The sequence below is a fragment of the Actinia tenebrosa genome, unplaced genomic scaffold, assembly GCF_029948245.1.
Source record: "Actinia tenebrosa isolate PJP-AT-01 unplaced genomic scaffold, QUT_ActTen_1.0 PGA_scaffold2__45_contigs__length_23673736, whole genome shotgun sequence".
Classification (NCBI taxonomy): Eukaryota; Metazoa; Cnidaria; class Anthozoa; order Actiniaria; family Actiniidae; genus Actinia; species Actinia tenebrosa.
This window is the reverse complement of record NW_028292579.1, coordinates 7,966,405-7,981,833: the sequence shown is the minus strand read 5'-3', so window position 1 is coordinate 7,981,833 and position 15,429 is coordinate 7,966,405. Positions and strand designations below refer to the sequence as shown.

The 15,429-nt window shown below is 36.4% G+C and overlaps 5 protein-coding genes across 7 annotated transcripts in view; 1 reads left to right on the top strand and 4 right to left on the bottom strand.

Annotated features, from left to right (window-relative positions):
* The window catches only part of LOC116304640 (putative aarF domain-containing protein kinase 5), a 49,865-nt gene that overhangs the window by 10,002 nt on the left and 24,434 nt on the right, over positions 1–15,429 (bottom strand). For both annotated transcript variants that reach the window (XM_089034528.1, XM_031714399.2), the window contains exon 10: positions 14,723–14,801. In XM_089034528.1, coding sequence (XP_088890654.1) covers positions 14,723–14,801 — 79 coding nt within the window. The remainder of the gene's footprint in view (positions 1–14,722; positions 14,802–15,429) is intronic.
* LOC148909149 (THAP domain-containing protein 2-like) lies at positions 1,452–4,334 on the top strand. Of its 2 annotated transcripts, none has more exons than XM_089034437.1 (2): positions 1,452–1,843; positions 2,254–4,334. In XM_089034437.1, the coding sequence occupies exons 1-2, from the start codon at positions 1,514–1,516 to the stop codon at positions 2,503–2,505; spliced, it is 582 nt and encodes a 193-aa protein (XP_088890563.1). In that variant the 5' UTR covers positions 1,452–1,513; the 3' UTR covers positions 2,506–4,334. The 2 variants fall into 2 exon arrangements, with proteins under 2 accessions (XP_088890563.1, XP_088890562.1); XM_089034436.1 differs by having other exon boundaries at positions 1,455–1,843.
* LOC148909148 (uncharacterized) lies at positions 4,282–6,324 on the bottom strand. The gene is made up of 2 exons (XM_089034438.1): positions 5,900–6,324; positions 4,282–5,576 (listed from the first exon to the last, which is right to left on the bottom strand). Exons 1-2 carry the CDS (start codon positions 6,112–6,114, stop codon positions 5,159–5,161), a joined length of 633 nt encoding a protein of 210 aa, XP_088890564.1. The 5' UTR covers positions 6,115–6,324; the 3' UTR covers positions 4,282–5,158.
* On the bottom strand, positions 10,160–11,071 carry LOC148909147 (allatostatin-A receptor-like). Its single transcript, XM_089033580.1, has one exon. It carries the CDS (start codon positions 11,069–11,071, stop codon positions 10,160–10,162), a length of 912 nt encoding a protein of 303 aa, XP_088889706.1.
* On the bottom strand, positions 12,806–13,717 carry LOC148909146 (adenosine receptor A3-like). The gene has a single exon (XM_089033579.1). The coding sequence runs from the start codon at positions 13,715–13,717 to the stop codon at positions 12,806–12,808; it is 912 nt and encodes a 303-aa protein (XP_088889705.1).

The following is a 15,429-nucleotide window of genomic DNA, read 5'->3' as shown; positions in this document are numbered from 1 at the left end:
TATTATCATACCAAAAGTTAGGACTGAATCAGCCAAGAAAACGTTTTATTATTCTGGAGCTATCATTTACAATAGTCTACCTAGCTCTCTTAAAGAGATTAATTCTTTATTATTATTTAAGTCTAATCTCAAAGATATTTTTTAAATGTTTTAATGAATTGTATTGATTTTTACTAACATTTTAGTATTTTACAGTATATATATATTTAATTATCTTATTATTTTGTTGATAATTTTTGTTGCCCCCAGGGCGCTCCTTGATAACAGCTGTTTGCTGACGAGCTTACCCTGGTAAAACATGTAATTATTATTATTATTATTATTATTATTATTATTATTATTATTATTATTATTATTATTAATGTTCCTCATCAATATGCACGGATCCAAAGCCAACTTCAATAAACACTAAACGGCGTGGAAAGTAACCAATTCAAACCATATTTCACAAGAAGCTAACTTAAAATTGTTTCTTTAAATGTGCCCCTCACCCCTAACTCAATATTTTCAGTCTTGATTCTATTTGAAGTGAGTAGTTGAATGGAGACATATTTTTATATGATTTGAGTGGGGCATCTTGGAGTTAGACATCAAAAGGAAATCATGGTTTTTCAATAATGAGCAATAATGGCAAAAAGCGCCAAAAAAACTAGACCTTGGTATGAGTTTTGATCCCAAATTTCGTTTTGGGTTAACACTCAAAACCTTTTTTAAACAGTTAGAAACTGTTGTACTATGATGATATGCCTGTTTGAAGCGGTATTTTCAATTGTACAAAGATGTTTTATTGCATTTGTGCAAGAATTTTGCCTTGTCAGGCTTTTTTATAGAAAATATATGGGAAATAAGCAAATGAAGGCCTAAACATCATTTTCGAATAAATTTTTTGCTTTGCGTTAACAATTTGATTCCACTTTCATCGGTCATCTCCACTTCCAAACAAGTCAAGTTAAACTTTCTGAATAACGAGATTTTAGCCTTGTACAACAGCCTTTCTTCAAGAAAATAGTTTTTGGCGCTCACTGCTTGAATTTGAAAAGAATTCTCTCTTAAGGCTTATATTTCTAGTATGTTAATGAGTGTGAGGTAATATATATATAGACATATATTTTTTCTTCAAAACTATATCAAAAATTATGGGATGTCATAATGGGATGATTATATGATTTTTAAAATTTCGTTTTAATGATAATGTAAAGCTACTCTATAGATATGTCATCATTAAAGGACAACTGACCCCAAAAATTGCCGTTTTTCATATAAAACTACAACGTACATAGATCACATAAATTCAACTTTGAACTCTGATACAGCCTCTATGTCGCCGAAAAGAAATAATCAATTCGCGAAAAATAGCAATAGAAGAGCGCCATATTTGAGCCCGCAATAAATTACCGCATTAATGCCGTGACGTCACAACGTGAAGCTTGCATTCCAAACTTGTTGAGTTTGTATATTTCGAGTGCTAGTCGATCTTTTAATAGTCTAAGTTAGAGTAAGTTTCTTAATCCAGATGGTCCATTGTTGTGTGCCAGAATGCACCAACCATTCTTCCAAAACTGAGTCTGTTAGCTACCACAAAATTCCTAACAAAATAGCTCTTCAGAAGGCATGGATAGCGCGGATAAAGAGAGAGAACCTGCCGCCTTTGAAGAACTGCTACGTTTGCAGCGATCACTTCGAGGATTCATGCTTTGAAGTGGATCTGATGGAGCAGTTAACCGGGATAAAAAGGAAGAGGAGATTAAAGAGCGATGCTGTTCCGTCAGTATTCAATTTTTGCAAGCCAGCTAAAAGAAGAACTACATCAGAGAACCGGCTCAAACGCAAACAAAACGAAGAGGTGAGATAACATGTCATTTATACATAACATAGTTTACATTGTTTTTCGAAATAATCACTCATGAAAAAGACTTATTAATGCATACCGAAGCGAGTCATCAATCATTAGCTATTTATGCTTTCATAGATGAAATGTTGCTTAAAATCATAAGTATAGCTAGTAATATTTGATCGATACTTGAAATTTTCAAAATGGTTATTTGCACGTGTTTAGTTTACATTTGATATTTATTCGTAAACCATAACAATGTTGCCGTAATATTCCAAATTTGCTTGGATAAATGACCACGGAAGAATAATTTATAGCATTGTTGGTTAATATGTTTATTTTGTATTATTTAAGGTAAAGTAGGCCTCGAAGAATGGTTTATAGTATTGTTGAAAACATTGTTTATTTTTGTATTTTCAAAGAATGTGGAGCAGCTATGTGCCACAATAAATCCCTCGTGTGAAGATCCACCAAGTATGGAAACACCAGAGTTCTCTCCTGAACCACTTTGTAAGGAGATTGGTGTTCAGTGTTGCCTTGGTTGTAGATATGTTGTAACATCCACTGCATCAACTCACAGACAGAGCCTGGATACTATAAAGATGCCGACACAACAACAGTTTACAATCCCTCCCCTTCACCAAACATCAGTAGAGATGAAATACTCAGTGTGAGCTTCCACGACCACAGCTACAGTACTAGCTATCACCCCTCACCAGTAAAGTCAATGCCAACAGTGTCTCCACAAAAGTCAGAAAAGTCTTCGTTTTCAGAGGAAGAGGGACTCCCACTAAGTGACGATGATGATGGTTTCATTGTTTCATCGCAAGAGACAGTTTCAACAACGGACAGTGAATTAGAGCCAGAAAACAAAGACTGCAATAAAACTCTTGAAAACCATATCAAAGAACCTAAATATTTGGTATTTAACTCTTGTTTGCAGCAGTTATTCAAGTTTTGTAGAAGCTGTGGAGCACCTGTCGCTGATGTCAACTTTGTATGTCAAGGCAGCCTACTTATTGTGACAACTACATGTATGAAACATGCTTTGACATGGTACTCACAGCCAATGTTAAATCGCTTAGCTATTGGGAACTTGTTGATTTCCTCATCACTATTATTTACTGGTAATACTTTTACCAGACTTCAAAACTTTGCATCCTGTCTTGGCCTAAAATTTCTGAGTGAGAGGGTCTTTTACAGACATCAGGAACGTTACCTATTTCCTGTTGTTAATGATGCTTGGAAGAGAGAGGAGGCTGCTGTAATTGAAGAGCTGTCAAATAAGGACATAGTAAATCTCAATGGTGATGGCCGAAGTGACAGTCCTGGCCATAGTGCTAAATATGGCACATATACTATGATGGAGACAAGCACAGGGAAAATTGCCACCTTCAGCATTGTTCAAGTCTCTGAAGTAACCAGCTCCAATGCTATGGAGAAAGAGGGGTTTCTAAGGTGTTTGAACACTTTAGAAGACATGGTCAGTATAAAATGTATCACAACTGACAGACACACATCCATCACCAGCACTATGGCAAAAGATTTTAGCCACATCAAACACCAGTATGATGTGTGGCATCTTTCCAAGTCAATTGTAAAAAAGCTGAACAAGAAAGCAAAATTGAAGAAAAACCAAGAGCTGGCACCCTGGATACAATCCATTTCAAACCATCTTTGGTGGTGTGCTGCTACATGTAATGGGGATGTACAACTTTTGAGAGAGAAGTGGAAATCTGTTGTTCACCATTGCGTGAACAAGCATTCCTGGAAGGATGCAGAGGTATTCAAAAAGTGTGCCCATCCTCCCCTAACCCGCAATTGTTCAAAAAGGCCCAAGGAGTGGAGAAGCTCGTTATCGCAAGTGCTTCCCTAAGATGCACAAGCGCTGGGTTGTTAAGCCAGTCTTACAAAGAAAAAGCTATGCTTTCCTCCCTGAGCTACAACTGAAAGTACTTGAAATTTGTGAGGGTGGCATGGAGGCTGCAGGGGTTGACCCAATTGAAGAGGTTGAATTACCAAGAAACATTGCTAGTGTTCCTGCCCCAGACAAACAGGAATTGATTGAACGACACCGGTCAAGATTTTCTAGGTAATTAATTTAAATGGAATGTAGTAGAGACTACAAACACTAAAATGTGTAGTGTTAAGTGATGCTAATTCTAACCATTTCCTATTTTTAATTAACACTATTTAGTAGAAAATAATGCAAAGCATCATTGGCACTCTTTTAGTGATTGTACTCTAGTGAATAGCTGTTTTGAAAGAACTGTCAAGTAAGCCTGTCGTCCCAATCCCCCTCATCTTTGAACAGCTGTGTTCATTACTGGTAATAATTACAATGCTTCTACAAATGGGAAGGTACATGACAGACCCAAGTAAAACTGCTATAAACAAAATATGTAATTAATGTGAAGGGGACCTGATTAAAGTGGTAGATAAGTTTGCAGTTTTTAGATGTTCAGATGAAAATTTTATTAAAATATCATTACCACTTAGGAAACGAATTGACTTTTAAATGAAATCTTAAAAGAGGTCTTTTCTTTAACTATCTACGCTCCATTATATATGGGGTCTCTCCCAGTATGAATGTAGTATAGAAAAAATTCCAGCTGAATAGTGACTTTCGCTTTCACTCATGGGAATCAAGATGTTCATTCATTTGCTCAGTGAATTAATCAGTGCATGATTACTGAGCTGCAAAGGGCCTATTTGCCTGGAAAAAAAAAAAAAATGAACCATAAATGGCTGACAAGCCTGGATGCCAAGATTTCCTAGTGCCAATTTGTCTGACAATGAGACTAGTCAGTACCGAGATTCTAAGATGGGGTGGGATTCTATCACCAAGAGAATATTTTTTTCATTTAGCACAATTTTTGAATCCATTATAGCATGCTACTTCAAGGCAAATTCTTTATAAACAATACTGACTAGCCTTGTTTTCAGACAAATTGGTGCCCAGGAAATATTGGTTATCCATGTCTAGTATAACTGCAAAATTTGCTTGGTTAGCTCATGATTTTGTCCACTAGTGCTTTGTACACTAGGTTCTCTATTCAGCTGGATATTTTGTCTAGGTGTAGTTGTTTTTAAATAATAAAATATGCAAAACCTACAAAACATTTATATAAACAACTTTCTATATGTACTTCATCTAAAAATAAATTCATGACTACTCTTATACATTTTGGTCTCAGCCTTTCCATGTTTTCCTTTTCAATTTATCAATTCAGAAATCCTGATAGAAAAAAATCCACTCTGTGTATATGAAATGAAGTAAGGAATAAATAAAATGTATATAATAACTCCATGTAACTTTAGGCCAAGCTAATCATCTGCATAGTGAAAACCTTCAAATTCAAAGTCCTCCTCTAGTCCAGGGGGAGGGAAGTGTGCTCTGATGCACATGACAGAACAAGAGGGCAGAACAACCTGAACTTCCTTTCCAAGAACTCCCCAGCACCATCTTGCTAGTTGCCTATATGCAATGTGTCTGTACTGCTTGTGCTCTGGGCCTTCATACGCATTACTGTACTGCTGTTTGTACTGAGCCCATGCGGTTCGAAGAACATACTTATTGGCACAAACAGGTAAGAATCCAGGATGTTGAGTAATGCATGGTGGTGGTTCATCAGCATCTCCATCTTCAACAACAGACTGGCATGTTGCAACCACTTTTTCGATTTCTTGGCAACAAATGCATTCAGATATTGAATCCATAATTTGGCAGCTACCACAGGTACACCTATTTAACAGAAATAAAACAATTCTTAGTATCTTTGAACATTATCAACGATTGTCCCAAGTGAGAATATACATACACAACTTGTGACACAACTATATCCCTGTATCTATATCCTGCAGTATATAACTTATTGACTATCAAGCGATGTTTTTAAACATGTTTTTAATTAAAATTGTGAAAGTTGGTATTGCTTTTGGTTGCAAACTGGATTCATGCATACCAATATCTAAAGAACAGATTGCAAGAACACGAGTGGCAAGATACGATTTTATATAAAATGGATATGTAGTTCAGTTTTGTGATAAGACAGAAGTACGACTTACCAATCTGAATTTGTAAGTCGATTGTTCTCTTGTTCATCGTCTTCAATAATGTCACTGTCAGATCCTTCTCTGAACTCTTCATCTGAGGAGATTTCTATCTCTGGTTCAAACTGATATGGCCGTAAACCAAATTCGTCGTCCATTCCGAAAAATTCTTGAGCGAAATCGTCTCCCGAGCTGTCCGAGCCTTCGGAAGAAGAATTAGATTCTGACATGCCTTTAATTTGATGACCAAGTTGTATTTTTTCGCAAAATATTGAGTAAAACGTATAAGAAACTGAGGAAGAAGTCAGGCAAACAACTGGAAGCTTGAACTCTTGTGACGTTGTGACGTCATTACGCTATTTTTCTGAGCCCGCGATAAAAGCGCAAGATGGCGGCCACCAGAGCGATATATGCGATGTTTTCAAAAAATTGTTTTAGAAAAATGGAAGCTCTATCCCCTTTAAAAACTGGATTTTTGGACTTCTCAAATGATGTAGTTCCTCTTTAAAATGGGTCATTTTGGAGGGTCAGTTGTCCTTTAAACCGTTATTATTATTATCATTATTATCATTATTATGACTATGATTATGATTATGATTATGATTATAATCAGTAAAATGGAATAGCTTTAACATTATGCTAGATAAAAGGCATCTAAACATATGCAAACGACGTACTCTCAGCTATACGCATTATGTAGTGGATTGGTCCAGATGATGGCGGTCACGGATGTCCTTGATCACTGGATGTCCCTTAATCAGATGTATATAACAGCAAGCTGAAATCAAGTCTGTAATCTCAAAAATCCTTTAACAGTTGTTTTGACAGCTTGTCTAAGGTCTTTCATTCGCCATAAATATAGAATTGGATTAGCACAAGAATTAAAGACTATCAAAAGTGATGTAAGAACACCAAAATTGTTAGTTATTTCACTTTTGTGAGCACTTTGTAAAGCTGAAACACAGCAGTATGGCAAATAGAAAATAAAGATTGCAAGAAGAACAATAACCATGGTATGCAGAGATCGTCGATATTTGTTTACATCAAAGGCTGGCGTTGCATTGGGAGCATGGTCGTTGGCGTCGCTCGTAAATACTTGTGAAGATACTTTCTTCAAATGGTAAAAGGCCATTGAGTAAAATATTGTGATCGTGCATAGGATCACAGCAATATACACGGCAAACAATATTAATACTGCATCACTTGGAATGGTTTCAAAAAAAATAATAGCGGCAATATACAAAGTGCCACTGACGACCCAACCAACCAATAAAGCAATGATGAGGCGTTTGTTGGTGACAACTGTTCCATAGGCAAACTTGAGTTTGATAGCCAGAAATCGGTCAATACTAATAAAAGCTAAAGTGTAAAGACTGACCCCACCGAGGATGCAAGCAAGAACCGCCAAAATCTTCGACAAAAAGCAAAAGGATGTATACCAATTGTTGATTATGGCAAGGTGGAGATATGCCAAGTAAGGGCATCCAAAAACACCAACCAAGAGATCTGTCAAGGCAAGGTTTGCGAGGAGGATTTGTGATGTTTTGTGAAGGGCAGGGGTTTTCCATACGGCAATAAGAACCAAAGCGTTCAGCAATGTGATCGGGATGGCTGTAGTAGTGCAAGCGATAACACCGAAGATTCTGGCAGAATATAGGGTTTCGATTACTATAATGTTCGAGCAAGAGAGGGCCATTGCTATTCTCAGTATCAACTAAATCGGTATAACTTTTCTTTCTGGAGTATTTGATATGTTAGCAGGTGCGAAAGAGAGAAAACATCTATCAGTAAATTTGTGAAAAACTAATTTAATCATGATTACTTCGTAAAGGACCCTGGCTTATGAGAACCGGCTTAATATAATAAAATAAACAGAAACAGCATGACATTAGCAATATGATGTACACGTCAGAAGAACAAGGTTTATTTGAAAGAGCTAGCTATTTTAGGAGTATGCGTAGAAAGTCAACGAGCGTCCTTCTATTAGCTGAATAAACTAAGCCTTAGAACACCAACACTTATACAAGTAATAATTTAATAACTTCCTCCCTTGAAAAGTTCAATATTTTTTCTTCTTTTTATAACGTCCAATCACACTCAGTGAAAGCAAAACTTTTTGTTTGGATATGGAAATATATTTACTTTGTCATTCAGTAATTCCCTCTTGATCTGTCATTATATGTTGTTGAAAATGTTGACAGGATGTGATCGAAACGTCCAGCAATTCTTGCGCTTATTTTCTTAATCAAATGTTTATCAAGATCCATACTATTATTAAGAGTATACTTTATTCCTGGATTTAATATTGGTAGACAGGTGAGATGTTTGATTATATATTTATTTATTTGTTTCATCTGAGTTTATCCCGGTGATCAATACCAAATAGAACAAAGGACAAGAATATATTTATATCAGTTATAAGATATTTGTTGATGAAATACAATTGACCGATCCCAGATATATCCGAGTCCACCCAAACAATGGGCAGTTTCCCCAATGGAATACAGAATGTCCAACCAACACACTCGAATTCATAAGATTTTTATGTAGTCATCAACTTTGTTCTTAATGCACCTTTAGACTGCATTCATTCTAAGACAGACATTTACAATAAGGAGTGTGCACGAGCACAAATCTCTAGCATAAAGCATGATGCTACCAAGTACTACACAAATTAGAACAAAGAAATCAATAGAATTATCACAAAACAATTACTCATTCATTTTCGTCTGTTGAAATATTTTCAGTTTCATAGGAAATGTCGAAGGAAAAATTGTCAGAGGAATTTTTAGAGGAGCTGAAAAAGTGTAAATTATCGGTTTCCCATCATGGTTTGTGCTAGAGATTCGTGCTCGTGCACATTGGCTATTTTCAGCAATCGATATATGTTACATGGTTTACATCAAAACACATTTTAGCGTGTCCGACGTAACTAGGGAGGTAGTACAAGGAATGCGGGAGCGATGTATTGAGGAAGCCCGACAGTCATGTACAATACATACTGTCGAACTGATACGGATCGTCTGTGTGGCTCACGATCTGTACGATTCGTGAAAGTTATTGTGCGCCACAGGTCACCAGGCCCAGATGTTTTGTCCGAGAGACAATGGGTACTATTAAGGTAGAACTAAGATAGTTAACACAGCACGTGAACTTTAGTTATGAATTTTAGTTATCAAGAGGAATATTGGAGGTTGTTATTGAGTTTTTCTTTTGGATTCGATAGGGACACATTCGGTAAGTCTATCATAGTTTGTATTAGATCACACAGATTGATTCTGAGAATCTCTTTGATTGTATCTATAGTGAACCGCATCGATACACTACAAATCGACTCATTAACACAGCACACATTCGAGAATTTTTATCTTATGGAATAACAACGACGCAAGAGATAATGAATCTACGTTAAATCGGATAAATAAATAGATGTGTTTGTGAATGTGAGTTTCATGAAGTTCCTAATAAATAGTGATCGATGAAATGCAAGAATATTTTCTACAGTTATTGATATGCATAAAACACGCATATCATTATTTGTTCGCACTCATAACCTTTCACGGTATGAAGTGCCTTTGTATCCGTGTGTAAAATGGCTATGGTTGCCCTATGGTTGTTCTAATGCTCCCATACCTGGGGCCCCTCACCCGATCGTACGATCCGTACGGATTGTACGCATCCGTGCATCTAATTATCCATTTGTACGATTCCTGATTTCATTTCAAAATCACCAACAAATCCTGTATGAATTACGCCGTTATCGAAAGCCAATGGATCGTAATAACACTCGAAGACCACGTTCAAATCACCTTAAAATCCTCTATGAACTGCGTCGTTATCGAAAGCCAATGGATCGTGATAAGCCACGCTCGAAAATCAAGTCAAAGTCACGATCACATCCTATATAGGCGTTATGCCGTTATCAAAAGATTATCGAAAATGGTTGTACCGAGTTTCTGAGGTTTTTCTTTCTTTCTTTCTTTTTACATATTTTACAACCGTCACTTCTCGCAAAGGGCTCTTCCCTGAGGCTCGCTTCACACGCGAGTTCAGTCTTAATCCTCGTAGTACGTGAAAAGAAAAGTAAAACGCACTTCATATTCAGGAAACTTGGACAGCTCCAACATTATCCTAGATAGAAGGCACCTAAACATATGCAAAGGACGTACTCTCAGCTATACGCATTATGTAGTGGATTGGTCCAGATGACGGCGGTCACGGATGTCATTAATCACTGGATGTCCTTAATAAGATGTAGGTAACAGGAAGCTGAAATCAAGTCTGTAATCTCAAAAATCCTCTAACTGTAGTTTTAACAGCTTGTCTAAGGTCTTTCATTCGCCATAAATATAGAATTGGATTAGCACAAGAATTAAAGACTGACAAAAGTCCTGTAAGAATACCCAAACTGTTAGTTATTTCACTTTTGTGAGCACTTCGTAAAGCTGAAACACAGCAGTATGGCAAATAGAAAATAAAGATTGCAAGAAGAACAATAACCATGGTATGCAGAGATCGTCGATATTTGTTTACATCAAAGGCTGGCGTTGCATTGGGAGCATTGTCGTTGGCGTCGCTCGTAAATACTTGTGAAGACACTTTCTTCAAATGGTAAAAGGCCATTGAGTAAAATATTGTGATCGTGCATAGGATCACAGCAATATACACGGCAAACAATATTAATACTGCATTACTTAGAATGGTTTCAAAAAAAATAATAGTGACAATATACAAAGTGCCACCGACGAGCCAACCAACCAATAAAGCAATGATGAGGCGTTTGTTGGTGACAACTGTTCCATAGGCAAACTTGAGTTTGACAGCCAGAAATCGGTCAATACTAATAAAAGCTAAAGTGTAAAGACTGACCCCACCGAGGATGTAAGTAAGAACTACAAAAATCATCGACAAAAAGCAAAAGAATGTATACCATTTGTTGATTATGGCAAGGTGTAGATATGCCAAGTAAGGGCATCCAAAAACCCCAACCAAGAGATCTGTCAAGGCAAGGTTTGCGAGGAGGATTTGTGATGGTTTGTGAAGAGCAGGGGTTTTCCATACGGCAATAAGAACCAAAGCGTTGAGCAATGTGATCGGAATAGCTGTAGTAGTGTAAGCGATAACAGCAAAGATTCTGGCAGAATATAGGGTTTTGATTATTATATTGTTCAAGCAAGAGAGATCCATTTCTATTCTCAGTATCAACTAAATCGGTATACCTTTTCTTTCTGGAGTATTTGATATGTTAGCAGGTGCGAAAGAGAGAAAACATCTATCAGTAAATTTGTGAAAAACTGATTTAATCGTGATTACTTTGTAAATGACCCTGGCTTATGAGAACCGGCTTAATATAATAAAATAAACAGAAACAGCATGACATTAGCGATATGATGTACACGGCAGAAGAACAAGGTTTATTTGAAAGAGCTAGCTATTTTAGGAGGATGCGTAGAAAGTCAACGAGCGTCCTTCTATTAGCTGAATAAACTAAGCCTTAGAACACCAACACTTATACAAGTAATAATTTAATAACTTCCTCCCTTGAAAAGTTCAATATTTTTTCTTCTTTTTATATTAATACTATTATTATCAAGATTATAACGTCCAATCACACTCAGTGAAAGCAAAACTTTTTGTTTGGATATGGACATATATTTACTTTGTCATTCAGTAATTCCCTCTTGATCTGTCATTATATGTTGTTGAAAATGTTGACAGGATGTGATCGAAACGTCCAGCAATTCTTGCGCTTAATTTCTTAATCAAATGTTTATCAAGATCCACACTATTATTAAGAGTATACTTTATTCCTGGATTTAATATTGGTAGACAGGTGAGATGTTCGATTAAGATTTATTTGTTTCAACTGAGCTTCTCCCGGTGATCAAAGCAAATAGAAGAAAGGAGAAGAATATATTTATTTATTATATAATTACCAATGAAATATCTATTTTTCTCTATTTCGAAAAATTGATATCTTCACACGTGAAAATAACATGTTATTTTCACGTGTGAAAATAACACCATTGCGATGGCTATTAAAAAATACACGGAAAGAATTGCCTGAAAAAGCCAAAACATACTTCATTGATAATTATATAATAAACAGAATATTACATGGCCGCTTGGAGATACGCAATTTATCTTCTCGTGTTGAAAATCTCTCACTCGTTCGCTGAGAGATCTTTTCAACACCGTGAGAGATCTTTTCAACACTCGAAGATAAATTTCGTATCTCCGCGCGCCCATGTAATATCCTCTATATCAGTTATAAGGTATTTGTGATGAAATACAATTGACCGATCCCCGGTATGCTTGAGTGTCCACCCAAACAATGGGTAGTTTTCCCAATGGAATACAAAATGTCCGACCAACAAACTCGAATTCTTAAGACATTTGAATAGTTATCGATTTTTCTCTCAATGTACCTTTACAATGCATTGATTCTAAGACAGACACTTAGAATTTTCAGCAATCGGTGTTTGTTCTTTGCGGCATAGCAACGACACATTCGAGCTTGTCCGACGCAGCAACCGTAACTAGGGAGATATAGAACTATGAATCCTGGATCGATGTATTGAGGAAGACTGGCAATGAATGCCCTGAGTTTCTGAGGATTTTCTTTCTTTCTTTGTTTTCTTTTTTACATATTTTACAACCGTCACTTCTCGCAAAGGTCTCTTCCCTGAGGTTCGCTTCCCACAACAGTTCAGTCTTAATCCTTGTAGTACGTGAACAGAACAGTAGAACGTACATATTCAGGAAAATGGAACAGCTCTAACTTTATGCTAGATAGAATGCACCTAAAACCCATGCGTACGACGTGCTCTCAGCTATACGTATAATTTAGCGCGGGCGGGATTGTTCAAGTTGATGACGATCACGGATGTCGTTTAATAACCGGATAATAGCAAGCTGAAATCAAGACTGTAATCTCAAAATGTTTCTTATTGTATTTTTAACAGCTTGTCTAAGGTCTTTCATTCGCCACAAATATAGAATTGGATTAGCACAAGAATTAAAGACTATCAAAAGTGATGTAAGAACACCCAAATTCTTAGTTATTTCGCTTTCGAAAGCACTTCGTAAAGCTGAAACACAGCAGTATGGCAAAAAGAATATAAAGATTGCAAGAAGAACAATAACCATGGTATGCAGAGATCGTCGATATTTGTTTACATCAAAGGCTTGCGTTGCATTTGGAACAGGGTCGTTGGGGTCGCTCGTAAATACTTGTGAAGATACTTTCTTCAAATGGTAAAAGGCCATTGAGTAAAATAGTGTGATCGTGCATAGGATCACAGCAATATACACGGCAAACAGTATGAAAACTGCATCACTTGGAATGTTTTCAAAAAAAATAATAGCGACAACATACAAAGTGCCACTGACGAGCCAACAAAACAATAAAGCAATGATAAGACGTTTGTTGGTGACAACTGTTCCATAGGTAAACTTGAGTTTGACAGCTAGAAATCGGTCAATACTAATAATGGCTAAAGTGTAAAGACTGACCGCACAGAGGATGTAAATAAGGACTATAAATATCTTCGACAAAAAGCAAAAGGATGTATACCATTTGTTGATTATGGCAAGGTGTAGATATGTGAAGTAAGGGCATGCAAAAACACCAACCAAGAGATCTGTCAAGGCAAGGTTTGCGAGGAGGATTTGCGATGGTTTGTGAAGGGCAGGGGTTTTCCATACGCCAATAAGAACCAAAGCGTTCAGCAATGTGATTGGAATGGCTGTAGTAGTGCAGGCGATAACACCAAAGATTCTGGCAGAATATAGGGTTCCGTTTAATATTTTGTTGAAGCAAGAGAGATCCATTGCTATTCTCAGTATCAACTAAATCGGTATAACATTTCTTTCTGGAGTATTTGATATGTTAGCAGGTGTGAGAGAGGGGGAAATTAATCAGTAAATTTGTGAAAAACTGATTTAATCATGATTACTTTATAAAGGACCCTGGCTTATGAGAACCGGCTTAATATACTAACATAAACAGAAACAGCATGACGTTAGCAATATATTGATGTACACGTAAGAAGAAAAAAGTTTATTTGAAAGAGCTAGCTTTTTTAGGAGGATGCGTAGAAAGTCAAAAGGAAACAGTCCTTCTTTTAAATGAATAAACGAAGCCTTAGAAGACCAACACTTATACAAGTAATAATTTAATAAATTTATTCCTTAAAAAGATCAAGCTTCTTTCTTATTTTTATATTATATTATCGTTATTAAAAACCTACTTTATTGCTAGATTTAATATTGTTAGACAGGTGAGATGTTCGATTAAGATTTATTTGTTTCAACTGAGTTTCTCCCGGTGATCAATAACAAATAGAACAAAGGAGAAGAATATATATATTTATGTCATTTATATATGATATATATTGAAGAAAAACAATTGACCGATCCCCGGTATGCTTGAGTCTCCGGCTAATCAATAGATAGTTTTCCCAATGGAATACAGAATGTCCGACCAACAAACTCGAATTCATAAGATATTCGAGCTTGACCGACGTAGCAACAGTCACTAGGAAAACTGATGCAACACATTCGAGCTTGACCGACGTAGCAACAGTCACTAGGAAAACTGATGCAACGATTGCGGTTCGCTAATGTATAAGGCGAAACCATGAGTTGGCTCATAATTAATAGAATGATAAACCAGTTCATAGCTTAAATATCGTTTTCAGTGCGCATGCGAATTTAACCCGAAAAAAGACGATTTAAACAAAAGAAGGTGAGAAGTTTGGGATCAAAGCGCATGCGAACTGAAAAAGATTCTTAAACTATAACTGGCTTATTGGAAAGAGTATTAGTTTACCATACCTTTTTTCTAGGTGTTCATAAAGACCATGGTCTAATATCACTAGTTCTGCCTTCTTGTCCTTTCCTTGACGCACAAAAACTAAAAAAAGAAAAATAAATCTGAGTTTTTGGACTTCGACTATGTGTAAATAAAAATTCTTTCCCCCCTGAATTTATTTTCATATCCCTTTTTTTTCTAGGTGGGCTCTCTTTGCTTGGGAATGCAGTTTGGTAACGATAGTAGCTAAAATAAGAAGTCAAAAGAGGCTTTGGGCCATCACGTGATGGCAGCCATGACAGGAGACACAACATTAGAGTGGTATTTTCCCCTTGGGAAACAGAACAGTAGTTATTATAAAGTAGAGAGAATAAGAGAAAAATATCAAATGCCCTTGGCAGGATTCGAACCCACGTCTTCGGTATTCTAGTCCGATGTGTTAACCACTACACTACAAGGACCAACCACCTGATAACGCAGCCAGAATATGAAATGTAGGGTATTCGTGAGGATCCCAGAGCGATATGTTCTTCTCTATAGATAAGTTGAACACTGTAAATATGTACGCAAAGAATAGACATAGTATAGTAGTAATAAATTATGCGTTCGGTGTGTATATAATGAAGTAGAGAGAATAAGAGAAAAATATCAAATGCCCTTGGCAGGATTCGAACCCATGTCTTATTATAGATGCATGCAAATTAAATGAGATGCAAAAGAGACATCAAGC

Coding starts and splice junctions, on each gene's coding strand:
- LOC148909146 (XM_089033579.1), bottom strand. CDS start 13,717: ATGGATCTCTCTTGCTTCAACAAAATATTAAACGGAACCCTATATTCT.
- LOC148909149 (XM_089034436.1), top strand. CDS start 2,559: ATGCCAACAGTGTCTCCACAAAAGTCAGAAAAGTCTTCGTTTTCAGAG.
- LOC148909148 (XM_089034438.1), bottom strand. CDS start 6,114: ATGTCAGAATCTAATTCTTCTTCCGAAGGCTCGGACAGCTCGGGAGAC. Junction 5,577..5,899: donor CGACTTACAAATTCAGATTG/GTAAGTCGTACT, acceptor TCTGTTAAATAG/GTGTACCTGTGGTAGCTGCC.
- LOC148909147 (XM_089033580.1), bottom strand. CDS start 11,071: ATGGATCTCTCTTGCTTGAACAATATAATAATCAAAACCCTATATTCT.